This window comes from Varanus komodoensis, unplaced genomic scaffold (assembly GCF_004798865.1).
Source record: "Varanus komodoensis strain SLA01 unplaced genomic scaffold, ASM479886v1 scaffold17, whole genome shotgun sequence".
NCBI lineage: Eukaryota > Metazoa > Chordata > Lepidosauria > Squamata > Varanidae > Varanus > Varanus komodoensis.
Genome location: NW_025335505.1, coordinates 25,471,638 through 25,490,804, shown reverse-complemented (window position 1 = coordinate 25,490,804; position 19,167 = coordinate 25,471,638). Strand labels below are relative to the sequence as shown.

The 19,167-nt window shown below is 39.7% G+C and overlaps 1 protein-coding gene across 15 annotated transcripts in view; it reads left to right on the top strand.

The window, feature by feature from the left end:
* ATXN1 (ataxin 1) overlaps positions 1–19,123 on the top strand; it is a 472,419-nt gene extending 453,296 nt beyond the window's left edge. For all 15 annotated transcript variants that reach the window (XM_044426652.1, XM_044426654.1, XM_044426653.1 and 12 more), the window contains one exon: positions 8,886–19,123. In XM_044426652.1, coding sequence (XP_044282587.1) covers positions 8,886–9,416 — 531 coding nt within the window. In that variant the 3' untranslated portion in view covers positions 9,417–19,123. The remainder of the gene's footprint in view (positions 1–8,885) is intronic.
* The last annotated feature ends 44 nt before the right edge of the window (positions 19,124–19,167 follow it).

The window sequence follows — 19,167 nt, the reverse complement described above, 5'->3', positions numbered from 1 at the left end:
GCTGCTGCTTTTTAAAAATCTTCTCCGGTAATAGGGATTTTTTTGTCTCTGTGTTTGAAATGTGTATTGAGTCCCCCAGATATACAGACAATTTTTACCTTTTAAACATAGGCAATGTCTATGGAGCATTGTGGCTGAAACTGTAAACCAGGAAGTCCTAGGTTCAAATGCCACACAGCCATGAATGCATCAGTGAATCTGTTGCCTCAGTCTTCCTACTTGCCCAGGCCTGCCAGACTGCTGTCTAGAGTGCTGAGGTAATCTATTTGGATTGACTTACACCAGACTTGCCCAGCATGCTGCCCTCCAGATATATTAGACTGTGGCATCTACATCACTGATCATTGGCTGTACTGGCTGGCTGATAGGAGCTATAGAAATGTTTTAATAAATAAATAAATAGTCCAAAGTATCAGAATGGCACTACATTAAGGAAGGCACCTTTAAACATTTAAAATTGACCTGTATAGATGTTTACTCGTGTTTTTAGGTGGCATCTTGATTGAGGAAACTACAGTTCTGCTCAGAATAGCACAAGGCTTTCCAGGCACTTCAAATAGGACATCAGATCAATTTCTGCGATGCTAATTAAACACTGAGGCCAGCTCCTCAAGCCAGGTGAAAGAGGATCTTTTCCTGTCTCCGTTTTTCAAATGCAAGTTTGCTTTGCTTAACCTATGTATATCCAGCTCTACTCCATGGGCTTGGAAGAAAATTACCCAGGAGCTTGAATGTTAGAAGAAAAATCTCCTTTTTTCAGGGTCAGGAGTGGGGAAAAGAGCATCATTGGCAGTTTTTAAATTTCTATAATACTTGGCTCTGTACAGACCTAAGAGATCCCTGGCCTGAGGAATTTATCATGCAAAGATTAAACCAAAGGCAAAATAGAAAAGAAGAAATTGAACACATGCCAAGATTGCACAGAATAAATTGTCAGGAATCTAGTTTCATGTGCTCTGAGTTACTGGAAAGTAATGGCACAAATATATCAGTGAGATTATACATTACCTGAAGTGCCCAAAGCAGAACAAAGTGGCTTGGTCCACATGTAGCAGGAAACCATGATTTAGTGCTATAAGATCAGGTCCTAACATGTTGCAGGTGTGCACACACTCCCTTCTGCTGCTCAGTCTTGTTGCTGTCATTTGATATTTACATGCTGAGCAAGGTTATCTGAAACTTTAGAGTGAAGAACCACCAATATATGGATGACACCCAGTTCCATTGCTCTTTGTCACCTGACACCAGGGAAGCAGTAATACAATTGATTGGTGCCAGGATACAATAATGGGATGGAGGAAGCTGTGCTTAGATCCAGAAAAGATGGGGATTGTTGCTCTGGAGGAAGTCAGATTTGGAAATTGGGATTCAACCTGTTCTGGAAGGGGTTGCATTACACCTGCAATATCAGATTTGTAGTTTGAGGATGCTCCTTAATTCTGCTGTTGCTGGATTTCCAGTTGGTAGGGGTGGCAAGGGAATGCATTTGCGCAAATACATTTAGTCCTGCAACTGAGGTGGTGTGATTTGGAAACATTTCTCCATGCCTTGGTCATATTACTTATATGCTCTTGCAAGGTACAGTACACAGAACTCCCCCGAGGAGCACATTACCAAGTTAGTTCTGATGTTTTAGCTAGGCTGCTAACTGGTGAACATTACCCAGATCATATTATCCCACGATCAGAAGGTATGCACTAGTTTCCAGTTGTGTTTTGGGCTCTGAATGCTTGAGGACTGGCTGTGAGATCACCTCTCCAGTCACTAAGATATTTAGGAAAAGCCCTTCTGGGGATACTGTCAATCACAGAGCCTCATTTGCTGGGCACACATGGAAGGGCTTTCTCTTTTATTGTCCCAAACTGTCCCTTTAATATTAATATTGGGTAACCACAATCCTGTGCGTTTTAGTGGTTTAAAGGTTTTTAGAACCACTAGCTCGGGTCCAGCTTTGTTACTAAAGGCCCAGGTGGTCTCAGTAAATGCTTTTACTAACTTCAGTTGGTTTCACTTGCTGCAACAGTTCCCAGGTAGGGATGGCTACTGCCTTTCACACAGTAGTGACTTCCTGATTAGACTATTGTAATGTGTGGTATGTAGGATATCCTTGAAGACAATCTGGTAGGTTCAACTTGTCCAAACGCAGCTGCTAGAAGTATGGCCAGTGAGATCATAGTACACCAAACTTATGGGAACTATAATGGTTGCAGATTTGCTTCTAGGTTCAATTCAAGGTGCTAGTGGTTATCTGTACTGCACCCTATACCAGACTTCCCCTTTCTTGAGATCTTCAGGGGAAACTTACCTCAAGGTACATTTTACTCATTTTGTAACAGCTGGAAAAGCTGCCTTTGTTCTGGCACCCAATTTGTGGAATCCTCTCTCCATGAAGATGCAACTAAGACTAACCTTGGTATCATTTCAGTACCAGGTTCACTCCGTGAATATCCAAAAACAAAAATCATAAGAGTACTTGTTTTTTTCAGACAATTACTAAAAAATATTAGGGTGTTCTTATGGGAGATCCATCAGATTAGATCTCTGATAAAAAGGAAATCCAGACAGAATCTAAAGAAGACATGGAATGAGATGACAGATTTTTTTTTCTGTGATTTTATATTTCTATAGCACCAAGCTAACATATGGTGCTTTAGTACACAAAAAGAAGTGATAATCATTTTGCAATATTCATTTATTACAGAGTTTTAATATGAAGGTGGCATTTATGCTAATGATTATATAATAATATTATTTAATTGGATACCAACCTTTATATTTGCCATTAAGATTTTTGTTGTAAGCTTTATTATGGGGGCCTGCATGTTCAACTACATACATCATTAGTTGGTGTCATATTTTTTTTACATTCCTACACAGGCATGGAGAAATCTCCTGCTTATCTTATGAATCTTTTTTTAGCACCAGTTCAGTTTGACATTATAAATAGACAAGATTCATAAAGCAACAGAAGAGCTCAAGCTTCCTGGAGGGGTGGCTGTGTGAGTCTGCTGCGCCACCTTAGAACCCTAATAGTTATTTTGTGGCATTAGATTTGTATGCTAGTATCCACTTAGCTGCATGAAGTGTAATCCTGGCTAGGCAGAATTGTCAATGTTGCATAGCTCTCATATACCAGAAGGGAAAGGAATGTGGAAGGTTCTGTTCTGGGTATCTCCCGATCTGGACAAGATTCCTGTCTGAAAACCTGGAGGGCTGTTGGCGGATGTGTTAATAGCCTGTCTCAGTTCAAAGTTACTTTCTGTGCTTGCACTTTGATGAAGGACATCCCACTGATACTAGAGTTGCAGCAAATAGAACCGGCTGAGATTTTGCTTGAGGTCCAGTGACTGATATGAGGGAACAGGCACAGATGCTAAATGACTATTTTGCCTCTGTGTTCTCCCCAAAGCAGGATGGGGGATATCCGCATAGGGGATTAGATGAGGCTGGGGACTTAGGGGCACAGATTAGAGTCACCCCCCTTGAAGTCAAGAGGCTCCTCAGGGCATTGGACATTACAAAGGCGCCAGGCCCTGACGGGTTACACCCAAGAGTAGAGAGTTGGCAGGGGTTCTCTCACGCCCGCTGGCCTCCATTTTTGAGGCCTCGTGGAGAATGGGTGATGTTCCAGAGGACTGGAGGGTGGCATCAGTGGTCCCAATTTTCAAAAAGGGTAGTAGAAGGGCCATGGGGAATTATAGACCTGTTAGCCTTATGTCCATTGTAGGAAAAACAGTGGAAAGACTCATAATAGAGAGAGATCTAGCATCACTAGATCTCTCTCTATTATGAGTCTTTCCACTGTTTTTCCTACAATGGTCATACTAGCCATCTCGAAACCTTGTCATAGAATTCCACAAGGTTTCGAGATGGCTAGATGGAGGGGATGCAGTGGATGTGGTTTACCTGGATTTCAGCAAGGCCTTTGACAAAGTGCCCCATGATACCCTGGTGGAGAAACTGAGAAGTTTTAGGATGCACCAAAGCACTATCCGGTGGATTAGGGCATGGTTGACTGACTGAAAGCAGAGGATACCCATTAGTGGGGAATCATCTGGATGGCGGCCAGTGACAAGCGGGGCCCCCCAGGATCTGTCCTGGGGCTGATCCTGTTTAACCTTTTCATCAGTGACATGGAAGAAGGGGTGAACAGTCTGCTGATCAAATTCACAGATGACGCTAAAACTGGAGCAGTGGCCACAACTGAGGTGCAGGTACTCCAGATCCAAAAGGATCTGGACAGACTGGAAGTGGGCAGGAGACAACAGGATGGCGTTCAATGTGGATAAGTGCAAGGTCTTGCACTTGGAGCATAGGAATAGGTGTCATAAGTACAGGTTAGGTGACAAGTGGCTGGAGAGCAGCACTTGTGAAAGGGACCTCAGGGTACTGGTTGACTGCAGGCTAAACATGAGTCAGCTGTGTGATGTGGTGGTCAAGAGGGAGAACGCCACCCTTGGTTGCCTAGCCAGAAGTGTGGCTTCTAGATCAAGAGAGGTATTACTACCACTCTGCACGGCTCTGGTGCGCCCGCAACTAGAGTATTGTGCTCAGTTTTGGGCCCCTCATTACAGAAATGATATAGCCAGGTTGGAGTCAGTGCAGCACAGGGCCACAAGGTTGGTGGCCGGTTTGCAGGGGATGGGGTATGAGGTGAGACTGAGGGAACTGGGTCTCTTCAGCCTGGAGAAGAGGAGACTCAGAGGGGATATGTTGGCAACATACAGGTATGTGAGGGGATGTCACATGGAGATGGGTAGAGACCTGAGAGGAAGGCAGGACGCGCTCCAGCAGAGCAAAGCTTAGGGAACCAAGGTTCAATTTGGATGCCAGGAAGTATTTCCTGACAGTTAGGACCCTGAGGGTGTGGAATGGGCTTCCACGAGAGGTCATTGAGGCCCCATTGGTGTGGGTATTCAAGGATAGGCTGGAAGTGCACATGGTGGGCATGTCGTGAGTGGAGCCGGCTGGTGCCGGAGGTCAGACTAGATGGCCCGGGAGGTCCCTTCTGACTCACTCTGTTTCTCTCTGTTTCTCTCTCTGTTTGAGGTCTTTTGATCTCTTCTGGGGAAAGGGTTTAATTTTGTAAAGCCGATTTTCTAAACATGGCTGGGATAGAAACTGGAAACATTGCTCCTGCTTCAGTCCAGTTTACAAACAGATCACATATTTCTTGGTAGATGAAAGGACTCATTTTAAGGCCTCAATATGTGCATTCCTGACTCTGCAATACACCAAATATGCTTATGTGCAACCTCTGTTCATTTCAGTGATGTTTTTATGGGAGCTCTATTGAAATTAATGGAGGCTTCTTAGAAGCAATATTCATGTATGGTTGCCCCATCATACATATAATTTGGATAGATGGATGGACATCAGCATTTACCACACTCCAGACTTTTTTAATACCATATATATTCCAGGAGAAGCTTTGCATGTTGACTCATTGCATTTAATGAGTTCAGCTTTGAAGCTTCATTTACAAACCAAAGCCATCCCTCATTAATCGAATTAATAGCAGAGGTATGGGATCATTAGACTTTCTCAAAGAATAATTAGAAACAGTATCTAAAAATAAAAATAAGCAGGATCTTTGAGTATACTCATAGTGAAGTTCACCAAAAGGATTAATAGTTTGGCTTCCTCAATGAATAGTTGTGTTCCAGAGATTCCTGGCTTCTTCATCAATTTTTAGGTTGCCTAGTTTGAGCCAAACAAAACATTTTTGAGGGATAATCAGATAGAAGTGCTTAGAATAAAGGACTCCATGGGGGATAACCATAATTCTTTAACCTGCTAGTTTATCTTGAGGCAAGGACATTCAGGGTTGAGCTGTATTTCTTGGCCAGTTTGGGTCACCCTCATAGGTTGCTTGAATAGAATTTGTAGTATTGGTATTAATATTACACTGCATATATTTTTTTTCACTTTTTTTCTTCTTGTGAGGAATCTAAGGCAGCTTACATAGCTCCATTTTATCCTCATTACAATAACCCTGTGAGTTGATCAGGTTTAGAATCTATGAGTGGCCCAAAGTCTCACCCCATGAGCTTGATGGCTGAGTGACAACTAGAACCCAGATCCCCAGTCCAACAATTCTCAGCACTATACCACACTGTCTCTCAGAGTTGCACTCTTAGGGTAGTAACTTGAAGGTTAGAAAAATGTTTGCATTTTTATGGCATTCTAATTGTCTCTTACATGGGGACTCTTTCTAGTGATCCAGTTTCAGCAAAACAAGTAAGCAGAAAACAGACCTCCGGGTTTCTTGAATTTCAACTCCCAGAATACCAGGCCATTGGCAGTGTTGGCAGGAGCTTCTGGTAGCTGAAGTTTAAAATGTCAGATCTGCGTTCTGCCCACCCCTACACTATAGAACAGGTAACATTCAGTTACAGAACAGACAGGTAGCTAGCATATTACCAGCAGAGTCCCAGCTCTAATGAGTCCGTTGCCCATGGAGTCTTTTCTATAACAAAAGGTGCTAGGGTGATGCGAACAAAATACACATGTCACCATGGTTGAGATTCTCAATATCAAACTGACCCCATATCATCACATCTACAGCTGAATTATCTGTCCATTGGGCTAGGTTAGATAATGTTATATACCACCCTGTTGGCGTGAGCTGTTTGTCTCCCTCTGACAGCAACGGCCACTCCAGCGTTTCCTCTTTTAATTCTGCTTATTGTTGTACAAGCTGCTCAGCATACACCACATAAAATGTTGAACCCTATCTACTGTTCAGTGAACAAGACTTGACTTACATGTCCTTCTTTGCCTCTGCCTCCCACTGTACCATGTGATGGCTTTGCCAACAAGCCATGAGTTGGGAGGAGCAACCTCTTCATTTGAAATGCTTTCCATTTCAGCATCCTCCCCCCAAACCCAGGCAACAGTCAGTGCTTTTCCCAGGGCCAGGTTGATCATTATTCCTGACTTCTCTCATGTTCCTCCCTTAGAAGTGGCAATCCGCTGCTTTTCTCAGAGGCACCTGACTCCTGTTCTCCAGCACTATCTCCTGGCTGTTCCCAGGCCCCTGAAATGGTGCCTGGGGCTGAACTGTTTCATGAACATCCTCAAGCTTTGAATAAGTGTCCTCCAAGGAATGAGCCCCTGGAATGCCATGTGCATATGCCTGAGGGTGGACTGGGAAACAGAGCAGAGAGCATCAGAAAGTTGGGGTTGACTGGCCACAGAGTTTTGTGGTTCTAAGATAATAGCCTCTTCATTTCTTTAATTTGCTTTTACATAGGCAAGATACTCAAATGTAATGTTAGTAAAAGAATCCCTGTTAATGAGAGCATCTTGCCTGATGCGGGGCTTTTCTGCTTAGGTTTTTGCATTTGTTTTGTATTTATGAGCCCTCACTCATGGAAGTTTATGGGCTCCAATTGCACAGCAACTTCATCCTCTCAGGGCCTCTTGTGTTTATAGCCATTTTGGTAGCTTTTTTAAAAAAAGAGTGAGGATAATGCTTTTAAAAAAGCCTAGATAGCACCACTATTTACTGTGGAAGCCTGGTGTATTCCACTCGATACCACAGTGCCACCATGTGATACATAATGGAACATATAAAAGTGCAATGAGGAAAACTACCAGAAAGAAAGGATATATGAAAGGACATGTTGTATTTTATGCAAAGGAAAGAGAAGACTCAACCTTGGTAAAATGATGGGTGAAATGCCTCATGTAAAGCAATGCTTCATCTCCATGTAAATGGCTTCAGCAATACCCATACTGCTGCAGTTCCTCATATAACAGTAGTGGATAATGTTTTTTTAAGTATTCATTATCCCAATTTGCTAAAAATGATAACTGCACAGACCGGGTTGGATCCAGGACATGCCTTCTGCAAGAGGAAGGGATTGTACTAGATTACTGTTTGCTGAAATAAAGATCACATACAACAAAAGGCTCACCCTTGAATGAACAGAATTTAGTGAGGTTATATGTATATCCCAAAGCCATCTATGCAGTTTGTTACCACACAATTGCTTTAAGACAAGAGGAATTGCTGTTATTCTCAGGAGAACTCAAAGAATTAGGTTTTCTTCCCAATCCTCTCTCACCCTGAACTTGTATTAAGTAATATGAAAACTGTCTAGAGGTTAATCACTGTAGAAAAGAGGCTTATGAAATTGCTTGTACCCAGATTTTAATGAATGCAATCTGTAAGTTTGGAGAAATATGTATTAGATACCTTCTGCAGGAATATTCCATGGTTTTTGTAAATCTGCTTAACCAAAGGATAGACTTTTTTAACCTAGATGGATGGGGTATGTTGATGAAATATACTGCATTTATATCCTGCAATTTTTTAATTTATTTTTTTATTTATTTAGTTGACTTACATAGCTCCATTTTATCTTCAACAACAAACCTGTGAGATAAGCTGAAAGTGTGTGACTGACCCAAAGTCACCCAGTGAGCTTCATGGCCAAGCAGGCACCAGAACTGGAGCTCCTAGGGCCCCAGTCTAACATCCACAGGGCACATAATACAAATGTTTTTCTGAAGAAAGAATAAGAGTGATAAAGCATTATATGATATTCTCCCAAAAAAGCCCCAAAGTCATCAAGAAGGTAGACAGTTTTGCTCTTGGTTTTAACCATTTCTTACTTTCTGCTACCAAAAAAGTACAGAGCTCTATAATTTGTCAGCTGAAAAAAGTAAGCCTGTACTCCTCGTCTGGTTGAATATTTAAATAATATTTTGCTTACTTTCTAGTGTTGTGGGTCTACACCTCTGCTAATTAAGTAACTTTTGGTGGATGTGGATTCAGCAAGTTTTGAGAGTTCACCTGTGAATGACAACATGAATGCACATTTTCAAATTCATGTTCATGTTTCTCTCCCTCCCTCCATTTTCTTTTCCCCTTGCAGGTCAGTGTTGAGGTCTTGGTAGAATATCCTTTTTTTGTATTTGGACAAGGTTGGTCATCCTGCTGCCCTGAGAGAACAAGCCAGCTTTTTGATTTGCCGTGTTCCAAACTTTCAGTTGGGGATGTCTGCATATCACTTACACTCAAGAATCTGAAGAATGGCTCCATTAAAAAGGGCCAGTCCATGGACTCAGCTAGTATCTTGCTGAAGCACTCTAAGAATGACAGTCTAACTGGTAATAGACATAGGTATGCAGAGAAAGAAAATGGGATTGATCAGGGAAGCACGAAGATGTCCTCCGAGAATGGTGAACTGAAGTTTCCAGACAAAACAGGATTGCCTGCAGCATCTCTGCTCTCCAGATCAGAACCCAGCAAGCCCACAGCAACCAGGAAGAGGAGGTGGTCAGCCCCTGAAACACGGAAACTAGAGAAGTCAGAAGAGGAGCCACCGTTGACTCTTCCCAAGCCTTCTTTTATTCCTCAGGAGGTTAAGATTTGCATTGAAGGGCGATCTAATGTAGGCAAGTGAAGTCTGTTTAGGGAAAGGAAAATTAGGCTATCCCTTGTCATTTTTATCCAGATTACTGTACTGTAGGCTAAAATAACCCAGTATTTACATGTTATCATCTTATTTTAGGTTTATGTTATAACCTTGTTGTTAGAGCTGCAGCTGGTATTATGCAGGAGACTGGTGCATACTTCCCCCCTCCACCCTCACCAAAGTGTTTATCGGTGATTATTTTTATCAAGAGCTACAGAAAGGGCAGTATCTGCTTCCTCCAGGCCCTTCGTGGAAGCAAATGTTGTCATGGCTGCTGTTTTCCAACACATGAAGCAGAATAACCATTGGCTGTCTTTGGTGAGGAGATGGGAAAGGATCTGTAACAGATATGAACACTATTGCCTGATTCAATGAGAGGCTAGGACTGGAAGTTCCATAGCAGTGTGGTTTGGTGGTTCCCTCAACAAGCAGCTACTGGGCACCCAGTCCAGAGGCAATAACAAAGAAATAAGCAGTCTCTGAGGCTTTGCACAATAAACCACCTTTAACAAATTTCCAAAGTTTGCCCCATTTTCCCACTCCTCGCAGCCCAATCCTTGGCCCCACAATGGGGGTCTGACTGCACTATTTTTTAAAATTATTATTATTATTATTACTATTGTTGTTGTTGTTATTTTTTTATTCTCAGAGACTGCCACACAGAGATTTCATCTCCACTTGTTAATACGGTTGTGTAGCAATGGTGTACTGATTCTTGTTTTACTAACACTGGGAATTTCTTTGAAGTAGGATATTGTTGCTGTAGGCCTAGTGAGTTTCAAATTGTGGGGGACCCAGCTAGTGCTCTTCATTTCTCCTGTACAGCTTTAGCAAGATCCACTGAGTGTTGCCAGCCATTGACATTTGCTTCCACAAGGTAAATATGCACTGCCCCTTTGGGATAGTGAAGATAAAAGTTGTTTGAGTTAGGTTGCAAATTTCTGCCTAACTCTAGTACTGATTTAGTTTCTGATGATGGACAACTAGTGCCACTTTTTTTTTTTCAAATTTCAGTGTGACACAAGGAAGTGGATGTCAAAGATGAACATAGAATGTCTTTAAGCACTTAAAATGCTGTTCACACTTCAGTTGCTGAGCATCTGGGCTTAACACTCAGCAAGTACTGTATCTCACTTTAATCTCTGTGATCAGAGAGAGAAAAAGAAAAAGAAAATTGATCTCTTCAACACTGTTAACTACATGCAAAATATGTAGAGGTTTTTCACAAGCAAGATGTTGAAAGTTTTTCACGTGGTTTCAAAGGGATGAATGTGAATTATGAACTGGTATGTGACAGTCATTGTCCACAAGGACTACTTAATAGGAGGCACTTTTAAAACTTTAATGCTTGTGAAAGAGTTAAAGGCATATGTGAGCTGACAGATAATAAAAGAATAAGAGAGAGTATAAAAGAAAGAGAAGGAAAATCATTATTGTCCAGTGTTTTTGAAAAAGATGGACTTTAAAGAATCTTGCAATTTGCACATCTTGAGTTTATCATTTGTGTGGTATTCCTACAGTTTTTACCTAATAATTTTTGGGGAAGGGAGAGGGTCTGAAAAAGCTTAAACAAATGTAGCAATTACATACTAACCTGCCTAATCTTTAGGCCATTTTGTAGGGTTAGGTTTCGTTTCAAACTCTTTTTTTTTCCTTTCTGTCATATCTGTCACCCTGAACCAGGACAGACTCTGAGAATTTCTCTTCAAATTCACTGAGTGTTGCATAAGAGTCATTTTGAGACAGAAGCAAGTTATTTTTTAAAAAGATTCCAATCCATTGTTATTATATTGTTGTGAATGTTACTTTGTTACTCTTCATTCTTTTCCATTAGTAAGTACAATGTAGATGTCAACCTTTGGTACAACACAGGACAATGGGTAGAAAGTTTACCCAGTTAAGCTCTTTGTTATTGGTGGTGTTACTGTTCCCAAAAATCTGAAAGAAAGAAAAAAAGTGGATCCAGAGATCCTTTCTCCTGCTTATTATGTGGCTTCCATCATGAAACAAATTTCTGACAAATAGCCACATTAAAGCCCTGGTGACGCCTCATGTATGAGTGATATCACAATACCAGCCTGTGAAAAATTCACATGAATCAATGTACAGCCTAGTGTAAAGCCCAGTTAATTAAAATAGTGCATTCATTTCAGAAGCCTAATGAGAAAAATTCTGGATCTGTTCACACACTAGGCTTAATTTGGATTCTCCTTAGATGGGTCTTTATTGTGAATCTAAAATCCATATGAGTGTAATCTATCCACATTAACAAATCCATGTGGTACCAATATTCTGAGAAGCCCAAATACATTTCTTTTCCTTTTTATAAGTGTCATATATGAAAATGGTACAAGAACTTTTTGAAATCAATGTTTGCTCTAGCTTATCTGTTGGGAAGGCATTAATTTTATTCTTCCCGCACTTGCAATTACATTTTGATGAAATTCAAACCCAGGGCAAGTAAGGTAGCAGAAGGCAGGATGTGCTGTCTGTGTGAATAGGGGTTGCTTACCCTGATTTCCTTTTCATGATCATTCCATCTGCCTTGGGGAAGCCACTGGCCACTAAGCGGCCTTGTTGGGGGAATGAATTAAGGCGAGATATGCAGTTAATGTTTCTCTGCTGTTCAAGTGAAGGATAAGCTGTAACCTTAATCTGGATCCAACCAATATTTAGGATTGTCTAACAGGAGTTTATCTCTCCTGGTCAAGATTTTGACCTCAGATGTGGTCCTGTTTAGTTGCATTGGGGCTCTGTGAATTTGAGGCCCCTTCAAATCAAGAATGGAAATTTAAAATACCAGAAAAGAATCTAAAATTAATAGATTCCTCCAAATGTTCATTTCCCTCCCCAACTTGCTTAAAAACAATATATTTTAAAAATTACTCCCACCCCATCCTTTAGTTCTTATGTCTTTGTTTGTTACTTGAACATTAGCTCACACCAGAATTAATCATTTTTGTACCATATTGGGGTGCACCAAAATACATTTAAATTTTTAAAATAGCTTGAAATCTATCTTGAATTGTCAAAACCTCTCAGTAATATACCAAATAGCTGAGCAGGTTTCTCCTCACAATCACACTGCTTATTTAGTGCTGTAATTTTTTTCAACATTTCTGCTCAGAGAACTTGCTTAATCTTCCATAAACTCTGCTCAGGGCACTTTCAATTTATTGTTTATTGGAGTTTTTATTTTAGCTTTTCTCGTTTGATTGTTTTTGTTTTCATTTCAACCTCTGATGCCGAGAGGGATAGAAAGACATGGGACAGAATTCCCTATTTCATTCCCATCAGTACCACTATACTCATGTATACTCAGAGAGCATCACACCTATATAAGGAAGCAGGGAATATAAAACTGACCACATCTATGGAACTAACACTAACAGTAAAATGATAATAATACTGATGATGATCATGATAATAATAATAATAAAAGGTTGGAGCAATAGGAATGTATTTGTTCTCTGCTTACATTGCAGACTTAGAATCCTGCAATTGTTTTCTCCTTCCAAACATTGTTCTGCTTTGTTGTGCTTTTGCTTTTTAGCATGTGCAATATTTTATGTGCCAATTTAGACTCACCCACATATGAGGTAGACCTTTTCCCCATCCATCTGTTTGTGTGTATGTGTGTGTGTGAAATCTAAGGCTGTGTACCTCCTTCGGTCCATAGTAGGAACAAAAACTCTATGGCTGCCAAGTAAGGGCTCTGTAGAGTTCTTATTGGAACCCACCTGGTCCCCCACATTTAAAGAAGCAGCAGATAAATAATATTATTAGATAATAGCCCTGCCTCAAAGGAATTTAAAGAAAGATAGGATGATCTGGGGAGAGACAGATTCTGTGAATATGAGTAATTTGCAATAACTGGGCCTTCTTAAGATGGATGTATGCAGTCTTTTCAGAATTACCAGCACCATATTCTATTGGATACCTGTAACTATTACTAATCTTCACCTTCCATTGAAATGTGGGTAAAACTCATCCCTGTGCAAAGAAACATAGGAGCCAGGGCCACTCTATACTGGTTCGCACATAACAGAAAATTGTGAGTTAATTAACCGAACCCACAGTTTGGCAAGCATGAGTGAGAGCACATTTCCTCCAGTATGCCCCTCATGCCTACTTTCATTTTACAACCTATGATCCATCTGAACCCAGGCACTCTGGACTGTATCAGGGCTAAACAACCTGGTGTTAACCTAATTGGAGAGGGGCAATTGAAAGTTACAAAATGAAAGTTTAAGTGAGGCACATACTGGAATCAGTACAGTTGCTCACTCCCATATATGCCAGGGTTGCAAAATACATTCAAAACAGAGTACTTGCTTTCAATCATGGCTACTTTGTGTTGGGTAAATACCACTTTGCCCTTGGAGCATGCCAAGATGTGCTTTTCCATTGTGTTAGTGAACTGGGAAGTTGTGATTAAGTTCTGTTATCTCTTTATTGCTAACATTTCCCATTTTTCAGTGATCGAGGTGAGTTTTGGCCCTGTTGATGTCCACAGTGAGGATTATATTGGGTCTTTTGTCCTCATCCTCAATTGGATTAGGATTTGAGCCTTGTGCTCCTAAGTGCCTTAGTTTCTTTTGAAAAGGCACCTAATTTCACAGGACACATTTTAACCCCATTCATGTTCCTGGAACTGTTCCTGTAAACTATAGTTCACAGAATCAGTCCCTTCCCACTTCCTTCTCGTTCATTAAATAGCCATTGATGGGTGTAGAGAACATTTTAAGAATAGTGTCATTGTAAGAAGCTTCTATACAATGTCCACATGGCAATATTAACTGACACCAGTTTTTTTCCTTTGTTTTTATACCAGACCTGTTTTAATTTACAGTGAAACTCATACAATCACCAATAAAAGAATTTGTCAGGGCAAAGAAAGAAAAAATACCAGAACCTCTTTATAGGAATTTCTAAAGAAATATATCTATATCTATATATATCTATATATAATATGACTGTTCCGTATAGTGTTTAACTTAGGCATCATTTCAGTTTCTCTGGGCCACATCGTGGGAGTCTCAAGAGTGAGATGTCACTTACCTCGTATCCTGTAAGTTACACCCAAACGATTCTTTTTCATACCTTTCAATGCAACTTTCTCCCTTTAGCCCTTTCCCTTTTCTGGAAAAAAATGCATGCCTTATCCTTTTTTTTTTTTTTTTTTTTTCTGGTGTCACATTTAAATTAGTTTGGGAGGGGTTTTGAGCCAGGAAGTGACATCGCAACTCTTGCTTCCCTAAATCAAGGAACATTTAGAAACCTTTCACACCTCTTACTCAGGGATGGGGCTGGCGTATGTGTGGTACACTGATGTGACCAGAAGGAGCACTTTTACTGCTCTGGAGTAGGGATGTTCAATTCCAAGATGTTTGGATTTCCTCCATGGTCATGGATTAACATCCCATTTTACCATATAGAATGCTATAAAGCATCAGATCTATTGTGAACTGTAGCTTTTGGTTATAGAGAAGTGCACTCTGTGCATAATGGCTTGTTTTACTTTGCTATGTTGCCAAGCAATGAGGAAAAAACACAACAATAATATTGTTCGAGTAGGAAATGAGAATGCTATTTTGAAAACAATTAGTTGATGTTTCTTCTGATTTTCAGACGTGAATTCCTAAACCATTTTCTTTTAAAGATGCCATATATATCCAGGCCACAGTGTTGCAAAGCCTTGCTTAACATCTTCAGGGCTCAATACTACAAGGGAATAGTCATGATTCTCCCAAATCCCTTTGGTATGTTGGCTGTACCTTTTTAAAACCCGAGTCTAGCTGCAATTAAAAAATGAATGCTTTGGAGGTCAGAGCTACCCATTCTCCAGTCCTTTCAGAATCAGTGCAGAAATACATGGCCTACATGTGTGCATTTCTCTTTGCAGCATTGAAATATTTTTACTTGAGGCTGTTTTCATGCATCTGCTACTTCAGGTGTTGCCATACACTACAGTTTGGTGGTGGATATTTTGAGTGTCTTCAACTTTTAACATTCTCATGCACACATTTTTTCAGCTTTATTGGCAGCACTTTGAACAGCATGCTTGTCAGTGGAATTTAGAGTAAAGGAATTTGCTGGTGCTGTAGGCTTATTTACAAGTAGTCCAGCAGTTATAAGGCAACCAAAGCAGCTGTTAATCTGACCCAGAATGCAGTGATAGCTGAATGGCATCTTTAGAATTAAACTTGAGTTACACAGTAGTGCCTGTCTGCATTAATACTGTTGGATTTCTGGTGTAAGTTCATGGGTTAAAATCCCAAACTACCCTTCCAGAGGTAGTTGCTGTCCTCCATATATGGAAGGGCTGTTTTATAGCCCTTGTGCAAGCAGAAGCATGCAAATGACCATAGCACATAGCACCTACCTACCTTCTTATGGCCCCGGCAAACACTTCTGATTACGCAAGTGATCTGGTGTCTATTTTCCTTCTGCTCAATTTTTCTGATCCAGTCCCTCATTGTTATCCACTTTACTTTGAAAAAGTGGGCCCTTTTGTGTCACGGCTACTATTAAACTGCTAACAGCAATATGTGACCTGCATTCCCCCCACCTCCAAAAATCATTACAGATTACAGTGTTGTCCAGCCTTGGGGCAGACTGTGATAGTGTGAAAACAAAGGGAAATTGTTCTATGTTTGTTTTAAGCAGAATATGGTTAGTGCTTTGCTTTTATGTTTATAACCCTGACAGTTCCTTAAAATAATTAAGAGGAATGAATAGTGTCCCAAATGGTAAATGTTGTTTTTGAGAGCACAGAAATAGTCTGTTGATTTCCCTTGTAGTTTCCAAGAGCAGTATTGTGTTTTTCTGTTGATAGGGAAATTCCAAACAAGTTGCACACTTCTACTCCAGAGTTCAATTTCTTTTACATAGACGACCTCGCTTCAGACGTGTTACCTTACTGATAGGATCTTTACTTGTAGCACTATAACTCGTGGGAATATTTTTTTATGTGAACCTAATTTGATGAGAAGCTTAAACAAACTTTTTTGAAGCACTCACATTGAGAGGAGTACAGGTAATGTTTTTTAAAAAATTGCACAAAAGAAACATGAATGTTGGAATGATTCATTCAGTGTTTGAAAAGCGATGGATATGTTGAAATTGTGTGTTGTTTGTAAAAATAAATAAAAGTACAAAAGCCAAGAAAGGGTGAAAGTTACATGTTTTTTGTATATAGAAAACTCTCACGTCTAGATGATCCGATTGTATTGGTCCTGGCTGGAAAGAATGGCTAATTAACAGGTTTTCAAATACAACTATGCTTAGTTTTGTATTTGCATTACATGAATCCCATTGTTGGGACAGGGGAGAATGATTCACAATTATACTATTTGTCCCTGTTTTAATTTAGATTTTGACCTTGATCAGGATGTTTTTATTCCTTCTAGTGATGATGATCTACATCTTCTGCACTTCCTGTTCTTCAAAAAAAACCCAAAGAATTTAATATGGAACAAGAAGTGTGTGTTAAAAGGGATTCTTATAGCCAATGAAGAAGTTAGAAACAGCATATTGTCTCCTGCAAAATCTCCCACCCACAACTCCTCCCCCTCATAAATGCCTGGAGGTCTTGAAGACATATTTCAGTTATTCAAGCATTTGTGCAGAGTTAGAATGATTTCACTGGCACACCAAAAATGAAGGGAATTAAGGAATGAAATATTTAAGGAAGGGTCCAAATTCCATTTACAGAAAAACTTTAAAGTGAGGGGTCTTGCGTCTAGGTGATAGTTGTCTGAATCCTTCTCCCTTGCAGACTGTTAGTAATAATCCAAGTCACCATTCTGGCATTTAATATGGAGGGATATAATTATGTATTAAAACCACCCCTTCAGGTGGAGAAAGATGGCCTCTCAAATAATAAAACAAAGTGCATTTGGGCAATGAGTAGTGTTTCTAGAATAGGGATTGCAAGAACTCTGTGGTTTCTCTCATTGTTATCGGAAAGGACTTGAGTCTTCCACTGAGAATTAATCAGAGTCTTCATCCGAGGTTGCTTTTGTTTGTTCATTTTCTTTCACTTGATTAAAGCTCTTATTCCCTTTTCCTCAGCCATGCAATAGGCAGCCACTGAAGGTGTCATCTGTGGCAGGCTTAAATCACTAGTGCTGGGACAAGTGTATGATGAGAATATTAACCTTTGTTAACTGCCCAGAGAACTTCAGCTATTGGACAGTATAAAAATGAAATAAATATTTCAAGTCAGCTTCATTGAGGCCTGAAACTGGCTAGTGAATTGCTGTAAAGTCACTTGTAGCAGGAAATGGCTGGCTGAACTCAGCTCTGAACATCAAGTTAGAATCATCCTTCAGATGTTTTCATTTTTTTAAGTTATAAAACTATTTTTTGAAATAGTAGTGATAGACCAATTTACATTAATGAAAGAGCTGGTTACTCAGCAATTTCTCTGATTAATTATAAGGTTTTTTGATGTACACATGTGCAACTCCTCATGAGATCAGTATCAACTGAATTGAAGGGACAGTTAAATTTCAGACAGGCTGCAAATAACTCTTTACCAAACAAAAGCCAAAGGAGGGGCATAATAGATGCAGTTATTTATTGCCCAGGAAAAGATAACAGAATTCTGTTATATGTTGAGCACTAAAGGCTAATGGTTGGCAATACAAGATAAGCATTTTAAGTCATCAGTCTAGGTGTTTTTTTTAACTTACATACTCATAAAAGTTGATTTTTGGATCTACTTTGGACTCTCTTGCAAATTTTTTGTGTGTCTAATTTTAAACCAAGAAAACAGGCCTTAAGTACTTGAAATGTCACAAAATGTCACTGTGTCTCTGGACAATAAATACCTGCATTTATGTTACTGGTTGATAGTTCTCATGTTTTCTGTTTGTACCTCAGAACTGTTGCCTATCATCATTATTACTCTATTAAGAAATAAAACTTAATTTTAGTCTGCCCATCAGCTAATACTAAAAGTAATCTCCTTTTAAAAATAATACATAGCATTGCAAAATATTTTTGATCTCTTGCATTAAAATAGGCAACTTCCAGGTCCTTAGTTTTGTTAATAGTTTTGTCCACATTTGGAGCATCTGGCAAGTTCTTGGACAGTTTCCCAGACAGACAGATGTTCATAGCGGAGATATTTTCTCATATACCACTGATTAAAAATTACACTTTCAATGTGCTGCCTAGTGTTGGCCTAGGAAAAGAGGTATCATAGCTTTATGCTGAGGTCATATTGGGTTGACATGGCCAGTATAAAGGAGAAATAGGGAGGGAATGTTTTGCACCTTATAGAGGAGAAAATTTTTAAGTGCATACAGACATAGGTAAGAGCTTTTATTGTGACAAGAGAACTTTTTTCCATATGCGTGCATACTCTCTGTAATTCCAGTGTAAAATATTGTACTTGCACTAGCTTTTTTAAAACAAATATTAAAAAATGGAAGAATTCATATTCTATTTTCTAATCGTGGTGTGTCTATTTGTAGGATACACTCGCGTCTGTTTATTGAATTTTATGGTCCCTTTCTTTGATGGTGCTTGCAGGTTTTCTAGGTAGAAATTATTTCATTATTATAATAAAACAATGTTTGATTCAAAATTTGAACAAAATTGTTTTAAAGAAATTGTCTGTATACCAGTACAAGTTTATTGTTTCAGTATACTCGTACTAATAAAATAACAGTGCCAATTGCAAATCAGTGTTCTTTGTTGTGTCTGAATTAAGGAAGAAGTGGGTGGC